The sequence below is a fragment of the Phoca vitulina genome, unplaced genomic scaffold, assembly GCF_004348235.1.
Source record: "Phoca vitulina isolate PV1807 unplaced genomic scaffold, GSC_HSeal_1.0 scaffold36, whole genome shotgun sequence".
NCBI classification, from domain to species: domain Eukaryota; kingdom Metazoa; phylum Chordata; class Mammalia; order Carnivora; family Phocidae; genus Phoca; species Phoca vitulina.
The window spans coordinates 13,941,532-13,959,955 of record NW_022589739.1 but is presented as its reverse complement, the minus strand read 5'-3'; the positions used below and the strand labels follow the sequence as shown (position 1 = coordinate 13,959,955).

Below are 18,424 nucleotides of genomic sequence, written 5' to 3'. Positions count from 1 at the left end.
AAGTGACTGCCTTTGGCTCGGGTCATGATCCCAGGGTCCTGGGATTGAGTCCCACATGGGGCTCCTTGCTCAGCAGGGAGCCTGCTTCTCCCTCTGCTGCTCCCCCTCCTTGTGCTCTTTCTCGTTCTGTCAAATAAATAAATAAAATAAAATGTTAAAAAAACCCCACACATACACACAAATGTCCATGTCATGACTCAGGTTTTTACCATTTTATTTCATTTCTTGTTTATTTTTTTCTTTTTGTTCATTTTAGATACATGTTCCAAAATCCTTTTGCCCCTTGGTTGAGAGGAACCAGAAGTGAGTAAATTTTGATAGAGAAGGAGGTTTGGGGATATAGCTATTGTCTTGATAGGCCAGAATAGATAGTATTTTAAGCTTTCATGAGAAAGCTCCCTTTAATTTATTCTTCTCCTTAATTCTAGTTCCACAGTTCATCCCTGGGTTTGAGAAGGTACTTGCTTGATCCTGCCATTTCTATAGCTAAGTAAATAATAACTCCCAAATAATAAGCAAATGTATATAAATGTGTTGTGTGAATGGTAAGACACTATACACAAATGTAAGGATTTATTTTATCATTAACTTGGGAGGTGGTTTTTTTTTTTTTTTGAGAGAGAGAGAGCGGGAGCTCGGGCTCATGAGCAGGGGGGAAGGGCAGAAGGAGAGGGAGAAAGAATCCCAAGCAGGTCCCATGCCCAGTGCAGAGCCTGAAGCTGACTGATCTCACAACCCTAAGATCATGAACGGAGCTGAAATCAAGAGTCAGATGTTTAACCAATTGAGCCACCCAGGCGCCCCAGAAGTATTTTTGACAGTTTTTTTTTTTTAAGTAATCTCTACTCCTAACATGGGGCTTTAACTCACAACCCCGAGATCAAGAGTCACATGCTCTACCGACTGAGACAGCCAGGTTGTCACCCACCACTTTTTATTGATACTAGTTTTTTGAAGTGTCCTCATCAAGGACAGACTTACTTTTTTGGATGCTGTCCCATAGTATGGTGAGGTGTGGGTGCCGAATTCTCTAATTTGGTGATTCTTAATCTTTTATTTATCTTTTATTAATATAGTTTATTTTTTTAAAAGTTTTAGATTTTAAATTTTCTGTAAATTTTAAATTTACAGAAAAATGGAGTCCTCATATAACCTCTCCTTCCCCAGTTACCTTTATTACTAATGTTAGTATGATACATTTGTTACACTTAATGAACCAATATCGATACACTGTAATTACTAAAGTCCATATTCATTCAGGTTTTTTTTTTTTTCCTAAAGTCTTTTTTCTCTTCTAGGATCCCATTCAGCTTAAAACCTACACCGAGTTGTCACGTTTATATCTACATTACACTTAGTTGCCTTGTCTCCTTCGGTTCCTCTTGGCTGTGACATTAACCTTCATTTTTTGGGTCATAAACTGGGTTGAAAAATCTGATGAAAGTTATGGATTCTCTTCACAGAAAAATGCACATGCTTCAGATGTCTAATTTAAGGGAGGTCCACCGATAAGAGATTCAGAAGCCCCGCTCTAGGAGGAAAAGGTGATCTTTAAAATATCCTCTCCCCCCACATTTGGGCTCAAGGTCAGGCTCTACCTCTACTTTGTTGTGTGACGTTTTTGCATAGCTACTTGGACCTCAGCTTCACCATCTGTGAAATGAAGGGTTTGGTTTACACGATGTCTAAATCCTTTTCTTGCACAGTGGAAGGTGGGCGTCACCTACAATTGTCTACATCAGAGTAACAAAGGCTGATAACAGACCTAGCCAGATCAGATCAGGGAAGTGGATGGGCTTATCCAATAAAGAGGTTGCCGAGGTTCAATGCGGGAAAAGACAAAACCTAGGTTCCACTTTATGGCTTTGTGGATTTTCTAAGTCATTTCCTTCCTCTGAGCTTAGATTTCCTCATCTACAAAAATGTAGAGGCTCTGCTTCTGGTAGTTATGAAACTCCTGGGAGCAACAGTGGACAATGTACCTAGTAAGATATCGTGTGAGGAATTATGATAAGAAAAAAGATGGAGTAGGTGGGTTAGTGCACGGGTGAACGGCGCATTTAAGGAGACCGAGAAAGGGCTGAGGGCTTTGGAAAAAAGGAACAGAGTACACACCTTAAGGCTATCGGACCACACCCTCACAGTGCTGGGGTCAATTCAACCTACGTGCCAGCCCCGCCTCCTCCCCCTCCTTTCCCTTCTCCTCCCCTCCCCTCCGGCTGCGACGTGCCACACTTGGCATGGCAGTCACAGTGCGACGCTTTCCGCCGCGCAAGTGGCGCGCGCGCTCTCGGGTTGCCAGCTCACTGCCATCCCCGCCCGCCCTTGGCTTCCTCCGATTGGTTCTCACGTAAGTGACGTAAGTGCTCCTTATTCCACCCACAGCCCTTCCCAGGGTTCCGCCCCACCTCCTCCTTGCTTCTCCAGACTCGCGTGGCAACCTAACCTGCCCTGGTCTCTGTTGCGCCGGAGGAGCCGGGAAAGCAAGCTAAACCAGGAAGGCGCCGGCTTGTGGCGCGCACGCGCACGCACGCACGCACGCCGGCGGCCGGCGGGGGGCACGCTCGCGCCCGGGCTCGCCGCGCGCCGCGCCAGAGGCTCGCGCACTCAGCAGGTTGGGCTGCGGCGGCGGCGGCAGCTGTGAGAGCTGAGGCGCTGCGCGTGAGAGGTCCCAGACGCGTCTGCGGCTCCAGTTCCGCCACCTTCCGCTTCTCTCACCCCAGTCTCGGTGCCGGGTGCTGAGAGGGGATCGGCGCTAGCCTCGGGAACCTCGAGCACACCCCTGGCTGCTTCCGACACCGCCATCCTTCCTTTTCCAGCCGCGGGCCTCGCTCGGTGCTAGGCGACTCTGCGGGGAGGCGGCGGCGACCGCTGCCTGTCTGTAGGGAGGAGTCCTGCCCTGCAGCCTTGCTCCGCCGCCGGGCCCTAAAGGGTCCGAGAGAGCTTGGCACCGGTCCTTCCTCTCGCCTTTTTCGTCAACCGGTTGGAGCAGCGTCGGTCCGAGAGGTCTCTGGGCTGAGGCGGCGGCAGCTCCTCCGGCTCCATCATGTCCGCGGGCGGAGACTTCGGGAATCCGCTGAGGAAATTCAAGCTGGTGTTCCTGGGGGAGCAGAGCGGTGAGTGCGCGGCTCCCCCACTCCTGGCAGCTGGCCTCGGCTTCCCCGCACCGCCCCCAGTGCGGGCCTTCTGTCCGCGAAGGCTGTCTACCCGCCTCGCGTTCGCGCTCCGTGCTAGCCCACAGCCCTGCCTGGTGTTTGCCGACCCCTCCTAGCCACCAGCTCCTTTTCGTCTTGATCCGTCGGTCAGATTTTGATCCTTCCGTCCCCGGTTCCGACGTCTCCTTTTCCCACAGCCCGGGCCTTGCCCGTCGATCTGCACCCCCCAGTCCTCACTCCGCCCAGCCCCAGCCTGCTGTCCATCCCTTTCTTCCTCCGGTCCCGTCGTCTCACCAACCGTAGCCCCCTTTCTGGAGCCCCACCCTATTCTTGGCTTTTATCCCAGTTCGTCAGCTCTAAGAAGGCCCACCCCGGGAAGCCCCACTCCGGGGAACCGACCGTCTTCAACCTTGGACAAGGAGGGTGGGGGGATTAGGGCGTTGTTTTCCCTGGAGGCTTGGCCTTGGGAAGTGCGGATCTTGTGGGAGGTGGGAAGTGGGGGGGTCGTAGAAATTCTTGGATTGTTTTCACTTGGGTGGGGAATTAGTTTGGGTTATGGAGGGTATATGTCTATTGGAGGCGACTTGAGGATGGAGTGGTTGGGGAGTAAGGGGTGGCGGCGGCAGTGGCGATTTTTGCTTCTTGGGTTAGGCTGTGGCTTATCGGAAAAACCTCATTTTCTTCTCATGACTTTGATCCCTGACAATTCTTTTGGCACTGTTGATGCTTTCCCGATCTCTGCCAGATGCTATGTCATGATCGTTTTACTTGGAATTTTTCACATCTCACCTCTCCTTTTTCTCCTTTGAACATGAAGCAGTGTCTAATTTTCTTTATGGTGGTGCAAACAGGAATTACCGAAGAAATGTTAATTATTCCTTTTCTTAGTGTTTTCCAATTGTATATTTAGGATTCCTGTGAGAGAAGGCCTGAGAATAACGAACATCTTTGTTTTGTAGGATTTCCTTTGGGGCTAGAGAGTAATGGAGTAGAGTAGAATAGATTGATCATCTAGTTATCTTAAATTAGATTTCAGTATGTAATACCGTTTCGGCTAAATGACCCTTTTTGCTTAATATTCCGTAGTATGTGATGAGTGGAATGATCTTACCTGGTCAGGCTTCTGATGTTGCTTATTGCTTACTTTGTATTATATACAAGATCCTAGTTTTGTGATGGTTTTCTCTAAAATTATTTCTTGTGATGATTCCAGTTTTATGCTGAATTATGAAAGTTGGCACTGGACAATGTAGAGATTATCGTCCTCCTTTGTTTTTCTCACACTTTTCATGACCCTCTTTAAAATTCAGACATCGAGAGGTTAGTTCTTCCCAAGTCATCAGACACTGAGTTAACTGCTAGGTACCTTAGGTTAGGCTGTAGAGAAGACAATTTCTTTTGATTGGAAAGCAGATAACTTATAAATTCAGAGCTTTTACTACTGCCTTGAACTGTTTATACTAATATATATGGCATTAAAATAGGTTAACATTAGTTGCAAAATTGCTTCCAGTGGAGCTGAGAAATCATTTTTCTCTTTTCAATATATATTTACCGCCTCCCTCCCTACCAAGGAAAAATATAGTCTCCTCTTTGCTTATGAATTTTCCTGAAGCAAGTATAAGCTTGTTTCTTGACGTAACTTGGTAAGACCTATGAGGGTGATCCCAGTCTAGCTATTTTATGGCAATTTCAGGACAATGCCGTGCATAAAATATAGTGTATTGGTCATTATTGATAAATAGGATCTAAAGTGCTTATTGTACACTCTAGGGATGTTATTGCTGGCCTTATGTTGTAATGCAGAGCTATTTAGTTTGCATGACAAATCCATTAATCTCTGTCCTAGGAAGATTTTATTTTATTATTATTATTTTTTAAAGATTTTATTTATTTATTTGATAGAGACACAGCGAGAGAGGGAACACAAGCAGGGGGAGTGGGAGAGGGAGAGGGAGAAGCAGGCTTCCCGCAGAGCTGGGAGCCGGATGTGGGGCTCATCCCAGGACCCTGGGATCATGACCTGAGCCAAAGGCAGACGCTTAACGACTGAGCCACCCAGGTGCCCCTGTCCTAGGAAGATTTTAGTATGAGTAGTGATAACTTCAGTATCTGCAGGTTTCTTTTGAATTCTTTGAGTATTTATGTTTTAATTCACATTGCAGAGTTTGGTGGCTTCTCATTTTTTATTTTAAGTCTTGACAACACCCCCCGTCTCCCCCCCACCCCCACCCCGAAGTTATGGGTTAGATTTTTTTTTAATGGACTTTATTTTTTAGAATGGTTTTAGGTTTACAGAAAATTGAGAAGATCGTGCAGAGGGTTCCCACACAGCCCCACCCAGTTTCCCCAGCATTCCTCAGTATTCTTAACATCTTAACATTAGTATGTTACATTTGTTATAATGAGTGAGCCAATATTGATGTTATTATTAACTAAAGTCCATAGTTTATTGACATTTCCTTAGTTTTTATCTTTTTTTTTTGTTTTTTTTTGTTTTAGCATTCAATTCCGGATACCACATTACATTTAGTTGTGCCTCTTTAGGCTCCTCTTAGAGGTTTTTTTAAGGATTGTGTTTACATGCTTTTTAACTCTGTGGAACTGTAAGGTCAATTATCTTTTAAGGCTACTATATTGCCAAGTAATGCCATCTGCTAGCTTTGACAATGAAAGATTGATCTTTGTTTTCATGGGCAGTGTCTGTAGTTTTCTTATGCATTAGTAAAGATCTGTAGAACCCATATCATCTTGATGTAACTCTTCATGAATTATTTATTTTTAGGTTTTAGAATTCCACAATTCAGCTTTCAAAAACTAATCTGTGGCAAAGCATTTACCACATTTATAATTCTTACGTGTGTGTGCTTGTGTGTTTGTCTTACAGCAGAATGCAAGTCCCATGAAGATTAAAACTTATTTTTTTGTTCATTGTATCCCCAGTGCCTAGCATACCAGGCTCATAGTAGGTACTCAGAAATATTTTTGTAAATGAGTGGTGGTTGAATCTACTAGGAACCAAAGCTGGTAGTCTTTATCAGTCTTTGCTGTGGTGAAATCTATGTTTTTACCCTTATGTTCTTAATAGTTTAACAATAACATTTTATATTTACATTATTTGATTGTATGCAGGGATACTCTAGATACTAGAGGGGGCAGGGAACCCAATAATTTATAGCTCTTTCCATTTTGCTTAAAAAAAAAAAAACCAGGATTTTGTACTTATTTTTTTGAGTTGAGCAAAATTAGTTTTGTTTAAAGATATTGTTAAATTATTTTTTATGACTATAGCAGCTAAAAATATGTCAAATGACATTAAAGACGTGTTCAAGGAACTGATTGGGAGTTTAGTAGACTTCTATTTACCTTATCAAAAATTAAGGTTCTGTCTCTGTAACAAAGATGAGTTGTTTCAGTATATGAAGCTTTAGACTGCGTTAATGACATCAGTCTTGGTAATCTTTTTACAAATTCTTAGGGTTTCTTTATATTTCAGTAGTATACCTGGTTTAATAAAGGCGTGTTGAAGTATACAGTTTTTTTTTTTAAGATTTTATTTATTTGAAAGAGAGAGAGAGAGAGACAGCGAGAGGGAACACAAGCAGGGGGAGTGGGAGAGGGAGAAGCAGGTTTCCCGCGGAGCAGGGAGCCCTACGTGATGCGGGGCTCATCCCAGGACCCTGGGATTATGACCTGAGCCAAAGGCAGACGCTTAAAGACTGAGCCACCCAGATGCCCCTGAAGTATATAGTTTAAATCTGAAGTTTCCTTGAGAAATCTCTTTTGTTGCAACCTCTGGCTACTGTCTTGAAATGCAGAGGAACTTTTAGGAATGCCATTCATGGTTTATAGTAGAAGATATTACTACAAACAAATGTTACAAAATAGGTTTACAAATTAGGAAATGTAATCTCAGGTAGAAGCACATACCTGGCCTAGTACTGTTTTTCACTTTATGGTACCCTTTTTACATCAGTTTTTTTGAATTAAAACATGGTAGGTAGGGAAAATGTGTCTTACCATCGGAGACCAGGAGTACTGAACAGTTTAGATTGGCTAGATGAGCGATCTTAAACTTTTTCTTCCCAAGATCCCGTCACCTGTTATGCTTTTACAAATTGTTGAGGCCCCTAAAGAGCTCTGTTTATATGGTTTATATCAATATTTACTGTATTGAAAGTGAATATTTAAAATTTTTTAATTCATTTAAAAATAATAGTATTAAATCCATTACATGAAAGAACGACTTTCCAAACAAAAATTTAGTGAGAGTGGCATTGCTTTACATATTTACAATCTTTTTTTTTTTAAGTTTTGTTTTGTTTTAAGATTTTATTTATTTATTTGACAGAGAGAGAGGATACAAGCAGGGGGAACGGCAGGGAGAGGGAGAAGCAGGCTCCCACTGAGCAGAGTCCCCGGACCCCGGGACCATGACCTGAGCTGGAGGCAGATGCTTAACTGACTGAGCACCCAGGCGCCCCTGCAGATCTCTTTAATGTCTTTCACTTACTAGAAGACATCCGGATTCTCATAGATCCTTCTACATTCAATCAATTGTAATATCACATATCATATAGACTCTAGAAACACTACTGTATACTCATGAGAGAATGAGAGTGAAAAAAAGCCAAATAACTTTTTTTTTTTTTTTAAGATTTTATTTATTTATTTGACAGAGAGATAGTGAGAGCAGGAACACAAGCAGGGGGAGTGGGAGAGGGAGAAGCAGGCCTTCCGCTGAGCAGGGAGCCCGACATGGGGCTCGATCCCGGGACCCCGGGATCATGACCCGAGCCGAAGGCAGACATTTAACGACTGAGCCACCCAGGTGCCCCGCCAAATAACATCTTAATATTATGAAAATGGTTTGACACCCCACTGAAGGGTCCTGGGAATCCTGGCAGTCCATGGACCACACTTTAAGAACTGTTGTTAGGTGATATTAAGCCATTTGTACCATGGAGCGTCATGTTGCAAGTTAGGGCAATCAAGAAGAATGTTTTCCATACCTGGTTTTGGAGCCTTAAAACTAAACAGTAGAGCTAGTGATTAAGAGCACATAGTCTGGGTTTTATATTTTAGCACTGGCCATTGACTTTGGACAAATTATTTGAGCTCTCTATGCTTCAATTTCCTTATTTATAAAATAAGGTAATAGGAACTATCATATAGAGTTATTGTGGAGATTAAATTAGTTAATAAATGTGAAGCATTTAGAAGAGTGCCTGGCACATGGGAAGTTCTTGGTAACTATTTTAGTTTAACAAATTTTTTTATTTTTATTTTTATTTATTTTAAAAGATTTTATTTATTTATTTGACAGAGAGAGACAGCGAGAGAAGGAACACAAGCAGGGGGAGTGGGAGAGGGAGAAGCAGGCTTCCCGTGAAGCAGGGAGCCCGATGTGGGGCTCAATCCCAGGACCCTGGGATCATGACCTGAGCCAAAGGCAGGCACTTAACGACTGAGGCACCCAGGCGCCCCTAACAAATTTTTTTTAAATAAAATATTTATTCTTTTTTTTCCCCTTAGATTTTATTTGTCAGACAGAGAGAGAGAGTGCACGAGCAGGGGGAGCAGCAGGCAGAGGGAGAAGGAGGCTCCCCACTGAGCAAGGAGCCTGACTCCAGACTAGATCCCAGGACCCTGGGGTCATGACCTGAGCTGAAGGCAGATGCCTAATTAACTGAGCCACCCAGGCGTCCCTAGTTTAACAAATGTTTGTGTAAAACTGCTATGCTGTCAAGTGATTTGGTAGAGCATTAGCTTAAGAAATTTACATTTTATAGGGAAAGAAATATATAATACCTAAAACAATATATGTGATAAATGTAGTTACTTGGGAAAAATAGAGTTAAAAGGTATAAAAAAGTGACCAGAGCATGGAGTTCCAGGGAAGACACATTATAAATCATTATAAATGACTAATCGATTTTTAGCTGAAATTCTTGAATGAGAGCATTCCAGAGTTGGAGGAGACTTTGAGAAGTTATCTAATCCATTTCTCTTAGGTCTTTAAAACTGGATCACTTTTTCCCCCTCTAATTTTATTTATTAGAAGATTTATTTATTTACTTGAGAGAGAGAGAAGAGCGAGCACACAAGCACACACAGGGAGGGGCATGGGGAGAGTGAGAGAAGCCAACTCCTGGCTGAGTGGGGAGCCTGTCGCAGGGCTTGATCCCATGATCCTGAGATCATGACCTCAGCTAAAATCAAGAGTTGGATGCTCAAAACAACTGAGCCACCCAGGCACCCCTAACTTTATTATTATTATTATTTTCTTAAGATTTTATTTATTTGTTTGAGAGAGAGAGTGTGCTCACGTGCCCAGGAGTTGGGGTGTGGAGGCAAAGGGAGAGGGACAAGCAGACTCCCCACTGAGCAGGGAACTCACGGGGCTCCATCTCAGGATGCTGAGATCATGACCTGAGCCGAAGGCAGACAGTTAACCAACTGAGCCACCCAGATGCCCTCTAACTTTATTTTTAATAGGTAATACAAACGTAAAAAGATGCGCTTAGAAAACTTAACTACCACTCCTGTTTCTGTGACTCCATTCCCCACTCCACTCCCTCCTCCGTTAGTAATTATATATATTGGTTTTTTGTGTATATTCTGGGATTTCTTTATGCAAACACAAGCAAATATGAATATAATTTCTTACTCTCTCTTACATAAGATATATCAGACTTACACTCCACACCTTTTTTTGCTTAATATATCCTAGGGATCTTTTCATATTATTAGTACATATGAAAACAGCTTTCCCATTCAGTTTTTCTGTTTTTTAAATAAAATTAACCCATGCAGAAGAGTTTGGACTTCATCTCAAAGAATGTGGAGACAATATGGGGCTTGATCCCATGACCGTGAGATCATGACCTGAGCTGATATCAAGAGTTGGATGCTTAATGACTAAGCCACCCAGGCTCCTCCCTCTTTTCCTTTTTCATAGTATAATCCTCTAATCTGGTGAGGTGGGAGAGGGACCTGTTGCGTTGTGTGGAACAGTGGAGGGAATGTGAGAGGGTGTCAGTCTACCTTTTAAACAGACTTTTGTTTTTATCACCACCTTTATCCTTATTTCTAGATATACTTGGTGCCAGCAGTTCCTGAGCCATTAAGGGGGTTCTCTGGCACAAATCAGATTTTTTCTCAGCTTTCTCTATTGTCAGTTTAAAATTGGTTTTTATAGAACCTATTAGGTCAATTACCACTTTTCCATTTAGTTTCTACCTTCTAACTTGGATGATTAAGGTTTTCTGAGAACTAATACTTTTAGATGTTTAGAATTGCTTAGGGTTTTCTGTTTCTGTTATTTTTTCTTTTCTTTTTAAATTTTTTTTATTTTTTAAAGATTTTATTTATTTATTTAAAGATTTATTTATTTGACAGAGAGAGAGACAGCCAGAGAGGGAACACAAGAGAGAGAGACAGCCAGAGAGGGAACACAAGCAGGGGGAGCAGGAGAGGGAGAAGCAGGCTTCCTGCAGAGCAGGAAGCACGATGCAAGGCTCAATCCCAGGACCCTGGGATCATGACCTGAGCCAAAGGCAGACGCTCAACTGACTGAGCCACCCAGGCGCCCCCCTCGTTTCTTTTTTAAAAATACATTTTATAAAATTAAAACCAACTCATTTGTAACCATGTTCGTAGTAGCATTCACATTAGTGAAAAGATGGAAGCAACCCAGTTGATGGATGAATGGATAAACAAAATGTTTTATATATATACAATGAAATATTATTCAGCCTTAAAAAGGAAGGAAATTCTGATACATGCTACAACATGGGTGAATCTTGATGACATTATGCTGAGTGAAATAAGCCAGTCACTAAAGGACAAATATTGCACGATTCTTTCTAAAATTTTCTTTCTTTAAATTAACTTACAATAAGCAGTACTGTTAACCTATCCTGCCATTGTGAGATTGCATAAAACCATGTCCAGACACCCTAATAGACTTGTCTTTGAGATGAAGTCCAAACTCTTCTGCATGGGTTAATTTTATAGTTCTGCTTCTACCCTCCTGTGTCTAATCTTATTCCTAGCATTCATTTTTACTCTTTATTGTTATGCTTTGTTATGCTATGTTACAAAAAAGTGTTTTTGATCATCGTTAAGGTGTTACATGCTATGGGGAATGCACGTCTTCCATTCTCAGAATTATAGAAACTTAAAGTTCACTTTCCATTTAACAGATGCTCATTGTGTGCCAGGTATGGAGCTAGGTCCTGGGCGACATAGTTGTTAATAAATCAGATATTATCTCTATTCTCTTCTTGCTTACAGTCTAGCAGTAAATTAGGTTTAAATCTTTTACATTGCTCTGTTCCTTCTAACCTCTGTTCTTGAACCTCTCCTCCAGTCCATCCTTTACATTATCAGAATAAACTTTATAAAAATGTAAATCAGAGTAACTTCCTTAAAAACATTGTGTATGTACTTATTTCCACTGAATTGTACACTTATAAATGGCCAATTTTATGACATATATAGTTTATCACAGTAAAAATTTTAATTTTCAAAAAACTCAAACCTACTTTTATAGGTTTATTTGGTCACTTTTAGAATAAAGTCAACCTTGAAAATAAAACAGCCAGTTATTTCACCAGCAAAATGGGTTTATTCAGAATAGCAGATCGGGATAGGCAAGCCATCATGAACCATAGGCAAGTCTGGAGAACAAATGAGAGAAATGCTCTTTTATAGAGGAAGGGAAATTGGGAGGGGCTTTTATAAACAAAAAGCCCATTGGAGTAAGCTGGGAGTTTGAAAGCATAGTGACTTTTTGTTGGCTGAGTTGTGACAGTCTTTTATTGGCTGGGCTGTTGCTAGGCAAGGAAGAAATTTTCCTTCATCCTTCTGGCTTCTCCCTATTGGGAATGCAGGGTAAGTCTCTGCAGGGTGGGTCTGCAAAGGGCTATAGTGAATGGTATGGCATGAGAGCACCCCCTTCTGGCCTCCTGACTCCATTTTAAATGACGTTTCTGTATTTTTTTCCCCTTTACATTAAGATCTTTCTCTGAAAACCAAGAGCCCAAACCTGAAGGTAACCAGCTAAATAGGTCAAAAGACCAGGAGTCATTAGGTGAAATTTGTTGTAACCAATGGGCTTGTTTCCTGATCTTGTGTAATTGAATTTCTACCTCTCCAGAGGCATTTAGCCATGTGCAGGTGGTATTTGCTATTGCACAAATGCCTCCTTGTTCAGCAAGTAGGTAATCAGGGACTATGTCATTATCCAAAACTACTTTAGCCAGTGATTCAGGGGATCATTGTTGGGCTGCTATTGCTTTGGCTGTGACTCTCCTAAAGTTAGGGAGAGATTTCTGATGATGCATTCCTTGGCTCTTACTCCATCCCGAGGAGAAAGCTCTACTTATGTAGGCAAACCTGGAGTCATATAGTCCTCCTGCAAGTTACTTTTTAAGGCAGCTGTGGAGGTTTAATGGGGTCAGTCAATGTCAGGTTTATGATTTATTATGGACATTGACAGGGACAGTTAAAAGTCCCAATAAGCACTGACCTCCAGTTGGCCAGCTATCTAAACATTTGTATGCCCATGGGAAATGCCATCTACTGTAGACAAAAATGAAACCAGTTGAAGCGCAGAGGATTCCAGCTACAGTATGGTTGTTCATACATGCATTAGCTGGAATATCTTGATTGACCTTTTCTTTCTTTTTTTTTTTTAAAGATTTTATTTATTTATTTGACAGAGAGAGAGAGAGCACAAGTAGGCAGGGCATGAGGGAGAGGGAGAAGCAGACTCCCCGCTGAGCAGGGAGCCTGATGTGGGCCTCGATCCCAGGACCCTGGGATCCTGACCCAAGCTGAAGGCAGACGCCCAACCGACTGAGCCACCCACGTGCCCCATTGGTTGGGATCGGAAGAATTGGGATGACATTCTGTGAGCTACCATCCCATACTAAAGGGGTCTTTTCTAAAAGTCTTGCAAAAAGGAGTTAGCCCATTTGTATTACTCTTGAGTGCAGGGGAACACATTGGGGAAATTGCCTACAGATAAGACCAAGGAATCTCTGACATCATGAACAGATTGGAGTTTCTGGTGATGGATCCAGCAGTCAGAAAGGTTTCCCCCTCTTGCAGTAGATTGAGGAATATGGGTAAGACCATAGTCTTTCCAAAAAAGGAGCAAGAAATAAGCTAAGAAGCAGCAGCAGGAAAAAAGTGTATAGGCCTGGTTCACTCATCTTGGAAAAGCGGTCTCCTTCCTCTGTCATGTGCTTCAACTCCTGGAAGTCTTTCAGGACACCAGTTGATGTGCAGGTCCAGTCAGGCTTTGGTGCATTCTTTAAATGTGATACATGAATCCAAGAAACTGTCCTTGGAGTTTGGTGCACAAGGTGGTACAAGGGTTGGTTAACAGTATCTGATAAGGGCCTTGAAGAAACTCTTTATGGAGATGTCTTTTCCAATAGATGAAATCTCCAGGCTGCAGATTCTGACATCTGATGCTTTCATCATCCAGGACTGCACTGTGGAAAGAGTGTCCTACCAAAGTATGATTGTTCTCTATGGATTTGATTATGTTTTTGCAAAACTGAAGTATATTCCCTTTTATCAGCTGTGGATCAAAGGAAGTAGGGTCTAGGTGCATAGGGCATACTGCTACAAGGAGAACAGATTCTCATTGAACTTATGGAAATACATACATTGTCATGAAAATCAAGAATATTTAGTAAGAGTTTCAGAATTCTGAAGGGATCAAATAGGGGAAAATAGATAATGTTTCAGTCCTTGTTGCAAAGATAGACTTTACTATGAGATTGCTCTAAGTTATTAGATTACTTAAACAAGAGGAGGGGATAAAAGGGGTCCTTTAAATCTGGAAACAAAACATTAAAGCAGTCAGTGTTCCATTAGAGTTTTAGAAATTCTCAGTGCAGTGTTATGATCTTAAAGTTTTCAAGAACCTATATTCTAGAGTACTTACTAAATTCCTTTTTCATGAGTCTCTTTGAGGATGAACATTTTTTGTAAACCATCAGAGTAAAACAATAATTGTAAATGATGAAAGACTTTAAAATGGCCACAAAGATCTGGTAAGAGTTCAAATACACATACCAAAAAAAAAAAAATGATGCAATTAACAAGTAACTTTGGCTATTTTTTGTGATGTACATTTTATTTATTTTTAAAGATTTTATTTATTTATTTTTCAGAGAGCACAAATAGGGGGAGCAGCAGGCAGAGGGAGAAGCAGGCTCCCCGCTGAGCAGGGAGCCCAATGCGGGACTCAATTGTTGGACCCTGGGATCATGACCTGAGCCGAAGGCAGGCACTTAATGACTGAGCCACCCAGGCATCCCTATTTTATTTTTTAAAAAGATTTTATATATTTATTTGTCAGAGAGAGAGAGTGAGAGCACAAGCAGGGGTAGCTGCCAACAGAGGGACAAGCAGGCTCCCTGCTGAGCAAGAAGCCTGATGTGGAACTCGATCCCAGGACCCCAGGATCATGACCTGAGCCGAAGGAGACGCAGGCAGACGCTTAACCGACTGAGCCACTCAGGTGTCCCCGTGATGTACGTTTTAAAATGATGACTGATAACATACTAGAACATATCAGAATTTTAAGAATTTCATATTATTTTTGAAACATGTTAATATATGCCTATATAAATACAGCCTAAAGAAGGCTCAGTATTTTTTTTGCTTTTTATTTTTTATTTTTATTTTATTTTATTTAAATTCAATTAACATATAGTGTATTATTGGTTTCAAAGGTAGAGTTCAGTCATTCATCAGTTGTATATAACACCCAGTGCTCATCACATCACATTCCCTCCTTAATGTCCATCACCCAATTACCCCATCCCCCCACCCGTCTCCCCTCCAGCAACCTTCAGTTTGTTTCCTATGATTGAGTCTCTTATGGTTTGTTTCCCTCTCTGATTTCATCTTGTTTTATTTTTTCCTTCCCTTCCCCTATGATCCTCTGTTTTGTTTCTTAAATCCCACATGAGTAAAATCATGATGATTGTCTTTCTCTGATTGACTTACTTTGCTTAGCATAATACCCTCTAGTTCCATCCATGTTGTTGCAAATGGCAAGATTTCATTTTTTTGGATGGTTGAATAATATTCCATCGTATATGTATACACCACATCTTTATTCATCTGTCGATGGACATCTAGGCTCTTTCCATAGTTTGGTTATTGTGGACATTGCTGCTATAAACATTGCGGTGCGGGTGCCCCTTCAGATGACTACATTTGTATCTTTGGGCTAAATACCTAGTAGTGCAATTGCTGGGTCATAGGGTAGCTCTATTTTTAACTTTTTGAGGACCCTCCATACTGTTTTCCAGAGTGGCTGCACCAGCTTGCATTCCCACCAGCTGTGCAAGAGGGTTCCCTTTTCTCCACATCCTCACCAACATCTGTCATTTCCTGACTTGTTAGTTTTAGCCATTCTGACCAGTGTGAAGTGGTATCTCATTGAGGTTTTGATTTGTATTTCCCTGATGCCGTGTGATTTTGAGCATTTTTTCATGTGTCTGTTGTCCATTTGGAGGTCTTCTTTGCAGAAATGTCTGTTCATGTCTTCTGCCTGTTTCTTGACTGGATTATTTGTTCTTTGGGTGTTGAGTTTGTTAAGTTCTTTATAGACTTTTGGATACTATCCCTTTATCTGATAAGACATTTCCAAATATCTTCTCCCATTCTGTCGGTTGTCTTTTTTGGTTTTGTCGACTGTTTCCTTTGCTGTGCAAAAGTTTTTATCTTGATGAAGTCCCAATAGTTCATTTTTGCCTTTGTTTCCCTTGCCTTTGGAGACATGTCTAGCAAGAAGTGGCTGCGGCCAAGGTCACAGAGGTCGCTGCCTGTGTTCTCCTCTAGGATTCTTTTTTTTTTCCCCTGATTTTTTTTATTATGTTATGTTAATCACCATACATTACATCATTAGTTTTTGATGTAGTGTTCCATGATTCATTGTTTGCGTATAACACCCAGTGCTCCTTGCAGAACGTGCCCTCTTTAATACCCATCACCAGGCTAACCCATCCCCCCACTCCCCTCCCCTCTAGAACCATCAGTTTGTTTTTCAGAGTCCATCGTCTCTCATGGTTCGTCTCCCCCTCCGATTTCCCCACCTTCATTCTTCCCCTCCTGCTATCTTCTTCTTCTTCTTTTTTTTTTTTTAATATATAATGTATTATTTGTTTCAGAGCTACAGGTCTGTGATTTAGCAGTCTTGCACAATTCACAGCGCTCACCATAGCACATACCCTCCCCAGTGTCTATCACCCAGCCACCCCATCCCTCCCAGTCTCACATTGAGATCTTTCATCCATTTTGAGTCTATTTTTGTGTGTGGTGTAAGGAAATGGTCCAGTTTCATTCTTCTGCATGTGGCTGTCCAATTTTCCCAACACCATTTGTTGAAGAGACTTTTTTTTTTTTAAGAGTATTTATTTATTTATTTGCCAGAGAGAGAGAGAAAGAGTGAGTGAGTGCAAGCAAGAGAGCATAGCAAGGGGAGCAGCAGGCAGAGGGAGAGGTAGAAGCAGACTCCCCACTGAGCAGGGAGCCTGACAAGGGACTCGATCCCAGGACCTGGGATCATGACCCCGAGCCAGAGGCAGACGCTTAACCGACTGAGCCACCCAGACTTCCCGAAGAGACTTTTTTCCCATTGGATATTCTTTCCTGCTTTGTTGAAGATTAGTTGACCATAGAGATGAGGGTCCATTTCTGGGCTCTCTATTCTGTTCCATTGATCTGTGTGTCTGTTTTTGTGTCAGTACCATACTATCTTGATGATTACAGCTTTGTAATAGAACTTGGAATTGTAATGCTACCAATTTTGGTTGTCTTTTTCAACATTCCTTTGGCTATTAGGGGTCTTTCCTGGTTCCATACAAATCTTAGGATTATTTGTTACAGCTGTGTGAGAAAAGTTGATGGTATTTTGGTAGGGATTGTTTTTGAATGTGTAGATTGTTCTAGGTAGCAGAGACATTTTAACAATATTTTTTCTTCCAATCCATGAAGGTTCAGTATTCTTATTTGACAATGTTTCTCAAGTAATTTAACATACTAAATAAGCCTAATTATAAGGAGAAAGAACAAATCTTTTGAGATATTCCAAGGACCCTCTGGAAATAAAGTTAGTTCAAGGTCAAAAAAACTTCACTTAGAATTTAAATTTTGGGAAGTTTGTCAAGAATATTGAAAGATATGGACACTTGGCTAAAGAGGATCAGAGAAAATTATGAAACTATCTACTTGGCTAGAGTGAAAAAATATTTAAAGGACAAATATAGAAGGTTATATAGCTGCAAAAGCTTTAGTTCTTTTTGAATAGAGAAGACTTGGTTTTTCTAAGTAATCAAAGATGTGATAAAGACAAAACACAGAATCTCTGTTTCCTAACAGTAAAGAAACTTTGTTTACAGTTTATTAAGAACAGACTGATAGTCTAAGAAAATTTTGGCCTTCTTTTTTTTTTAACAAAAAAAGCCATTCCAATTTTGTACCAATATACTTTTGATACTCCTTTTTTTTTTTTTTTTAATGGAGCCTAACATGGGGCTTGAACTCGACCCTGAAATCAAGACCTGGGCTGAGATCAAGAGTTGGATGATTAACTGACTGAGCTACTCAGGTACCCTAATTTTAAAATTTATTTTTAAACAAATGCATTTTGATCTTAGCTTAATTACACATATGATTCCTTTCCCATAAACCTTCTATAACTTCCTGTGTCCATTTTAGTTTGTCCCTTATTCTTTGCCTTTCCAAAATAACCAGCTTTACTTTAGGACAAAATCACTTTTGTTTCCCTCAACACAATGCATTTCCATTCCTCATACCTTCTTTTACTGCAAACAGGCATCCTATTTCCCTTCATACTTTTCATATACAGTTGTTTTCTTTCGTCTTTATTGTTTTTTAGTAGCTTTACATATATTAATTGGAATTCTTAATTCTTAGAATTCTTAATTCTCAGTGAAAACTAAGATGTAAGTGATCTGGCAAGTTTATAAATATATTTTGAAATTTCTAGAAATGTGCCCTCTCAGCATGGCATAAAACATGTTTAGTAGTAGACCCAAATAGCTTTAGTTTCTCTGTAATAAGAAGCCAAAATGGATAATCTGTGTTTAGTAATTAATGTAGTATTTTATCGTATTTAGAAAATGACCCCAGTAATGTAATGAAATTACATCATTTAATTTAACTTGGCAAAACTCTATAAAGTTTCAAGTTACCAGGGAAGGTTTAGGAAA

At 41.0% G+C, this 18,424-nt stretch overlaps 1 protein-coding gene across 2 annotated transcripts in view; it reads left to right on the top strand.

The window, feature by feature from the left end:
• Positions 1-2,573: 2,573 nt before the first annotated feature.
• Positions 2,574-18,424, top strand: part of RAB6A (RAB6A, member RAS oncogene family) — a 77,232-nt gene continuing 61,381 nt past the window's right edge. Inside the window, exon 1 of one of the 2 annotated variants that reach the window (XM_032426895.1) lies at positions 2,574-3,116. In XM_032426895.1, coding sequence (XP_032282786.1) covers positions 3,047-3,116 — 70 coding nt within the window. In that variant the 5' untranslated portion in view covers positions 2,574-3,046. The remainder of the gene's footprint in view (positions 3,117-18,424) is intronic. The other variant, XM_032426894.1, reaches the window with a different exon arrangement.